The sequence below is a fragment of the Glycine max genome, chromosome 7, assembly GCF_000004515.6.
Source record: "Glycine max cultivar Williams 82 chromosome 7, Glycine_max_v4.0, whole genome shotgun sequence".
Classification (NCBI taxonomy): Eukaryota; Viridiplantae; Streptophyta; class Magnoliopsida; order Fabales; family Fabaceae; genus Glycine; species Glycine max.
In genome coordinates this window covers 11,150,721-11,153,428 of record NC_038243.2, presented here as the reverse complement: position 1 = coordinate 11,153,428, position 2,708 = coordinate 11,150,721, and the positions used below count along the sequence as shown (strand labels likewise).

General features: G+C 39.4%; 1 protein-coding gene across 1 annotated transcript; it reads left to right on the top strand.

Moving 5' to 3' along the window:
- The first annotated feature begins 1,660 nt into the window (after nt 1-1,660).
- On the top strand, nt 1,661-2,473 carry LOC102664185 (uncharacterized). The gene is made up of 2 exons (XM_006584172.1): nt 1,661-1,826; nt 1,995-2,473. Exons 1-2 carry the CDS (start codon nt 1,661-1,663, stop codon nt 2,471-2,473), a joined length of 645 nt encoding a protein of 214 aa, XP_006584235.1.
- Nucleotides 2,474-2,708: the final 235 nt, after the last annotated feature.

Sequence of the window (2,708 nt, the reverse complement as noted above, 5' to 3'; positions counted from 1 at the left end):
AACTTGATAGAAGCAGGACTGAATAACCACATTACCAGGGATGGATTGTTGGGGTTTTGGTTTTCAGATTATGTTGTTACGATAATGTTGTTTAAGTCTAAACTTATGAGGGATCAAGGTTTAGTATTTTAGGCTACAACATAGAACACAAAAGCATGATTGGTTAGAGAAATATCCTCACATGCATCAACTTGTTTGTTAGAAAGACCCAATGCTTTTTACCTATTGCTGTCAACTTTTACTCACTTGCATTTACTATTTTTACCATAGAAGTAGTTTATTTCTATTTTTAACCATCGATTATCAATGTTGTTCCAACAATGCCTTACTTCTGAATAAAACTCTGTCTAATAAGCAAGTTCCCTGAATTTAATACTCAGATCACTCCGTATGGGAAAAAGAAACAAAGTATTTATGAAGTAAGGCATTGCACAACTAGAGGTTCAGGCACAAACCAGAGGTTCAGGCACAAACAATCACATATCCTCCTTCTTTGATACAAATGATTCAAAATAATCTATTTCATGGTCTACCAAATGAAGACCCAAACGCACACCTAGCCACTTACATTGAAATATGCAATACTATTCGATTGGCTGGTGTGCCTGAAGATGCAATTCGATTGAGTTTGTTTTCATTCTCATTGTCTGGAGAACCTAAAAGGTGGCTTCACTCGTTCAAAGGCAATAGTCTTAAGACTTGGGATGAAGTGGTTGAGAAATTTCTAAAGAAGTATTTCCCGGAGTCTAAGAATGCAGAAGGAAAAGCAATCATCTCTTTTTTTCACCAATTTTCAGATGAATCCCTGAGTGAGGCCTTAAAAAGATTTCGTGGTCTATTGAGAAAGACACCCACTCACGGATTCTCAGAACCAACTCAGCTCAACATTTTTATTGATGGGTTAAGGCCACAGTCCAAGCAGCTATTAGACGCTTCTACTGGGGGAAAAATAAAGTTGAAGACTCCCGAAGAAGCCATGGATCTTATTGAAAATATGGCTGCAAGTGACATTGCTATTCTCAGAGATAGAGACCACGTACCAACAAAGAAAAGTCTTCTGGAACTTACATCACAAGATGCATTGTTGGCACAGAACAAGTTGTTGTCCAAGCAATTGGAAGCATTGACCGAAACACTAAGTAAGTTGCCAACTCAAATACATTCTGTGCAATCTTTACCATCTACTATTTTGCAGGTTGTAGGGTGTGCCATATGTGGTGGAGCTCACAATTCTGGCTGTTGTATCTCCAATGAAGAAACAGCTCATGAAGTCAATTATATGGAGAACCAGCCAAGGCAAAATTTCAATGCAGGTCGATATTTCAGGTTTCAACATGGCCAGCCATATAATTCACAGCAGGGACAGTGGAGGAATCACCTTGGTAACCAATTCAGCATAGACCAGGGTGGTCCATCTACAATACCAAAACAACAAGGGCCTAGTCTCTATGATTGAACAATGAAGCTCGAAGAGACTCTAGCTCAGTTTATGTAGGTTTCAATGTCTAACCATAAGAGCACAAAGTCAGCTATATAGAATTTGGAAGTCTAAGTGGGACAGCTGGCAAAACAGTTGTCGGATAGGCCATCAAGCAGCTTTAGTGCTAACACTGAGAAGAATCCGAAGGAAGAATGCAAAGCTATAATGACAAGGAGCAAAATGGCAATTCAGGCTGATGAAGGTAGAGCTGAAGAGAAGGTGGAGGGATATAAACAACAGTCGGTAGCTGAGCCGGCACTGGAACTAGTTTCTGATCTTATTGAACTTGAGGAAGTTTTGGAAGACGAAGATGACCAACAGGAGAGAGAGACACCAATAAAAGAGAGTGAAATAGGAATAAAGATGAAGGAAGAACGAGAAAAAGAAAAAGAAAAAGAAGAAATAGAAAAAGAAAAAAATCAGAAAAATGAAAAAGAAAAAGAAAAGGTTGATGAGGAGAAAAAGAAGAGCAAGAGTGAGGTTTAAAGAGAGAAAAAGAGAAAGATTACTTCAGCTGAAGGCAAGGAAGTACCATATCCATTGGTACCTTCCAAGAAGGATAAAGAGCAACACTTAGCCAGATTTCTTGACATCTTCAAGAAGCTAGAGATCACTTTTCCTTTTGGAGAAGCTCTCCAACAGATGCCACTCTATGCCAAATTTTTAAAAGACATGCTGACAAAGAAGAACCGGTACATACACAGTGACACAATAGTTATGGAAGGAAATTGTAGTGCTGTCATTCAACGCATCCTTCCCCCAAAGCATAAGGATCCCAGAAGTGTCACTATACCGTGTTCCATTGGTGAGGTTGTTGTGGGTAAAGCTCTCATAGACTTGGGAGCTAGTATCAATTTAAGGCCTCTCTCCATGTGCCAACGACTTAGAGAGATAGAGATAATGCCCACATGCATGACCCTTCAGTTGGCTGATCGCTCCATCACAAGACCATATGGAGTGATCGAAGACGTTTTGGTTAAGGTCAAACATTAATTTGATCTTTCCAGCTGATTTTGTAGTGATAGACATTGAAGAAGATGCTGACATTCCTTTAATTCTTGGAAGACCTTTTATGTCTACCGCAAGCTGTGTGGTAGACATGGGGAAGAGGAAACTACAAATGGCCATAGAAGACCAACAAATCAGTTTTGATATGTTTCATGAAGAGAAAGCCTTGCCTGACCAAAATGTTTGTTTGAAGGTGAATGTGATGGAGGAAAAGAGACTA

Coding starts and splice junctions, on each gene's coding strand:
- LOC102664185 (XM_006584172.1), top strand. CDS start 1,661: ATGGCAATTCAGGCTGATGAAGGTAGAGCTGAAGAGAAGGTGGAGGGA. Junction 1,827..1,994: donor AGAGACACCAATAAAAGAGA/GTGAAATAGGAA, acceptor AGATTACTTCAG/CTGAAGGCAAGGAAGTACCA.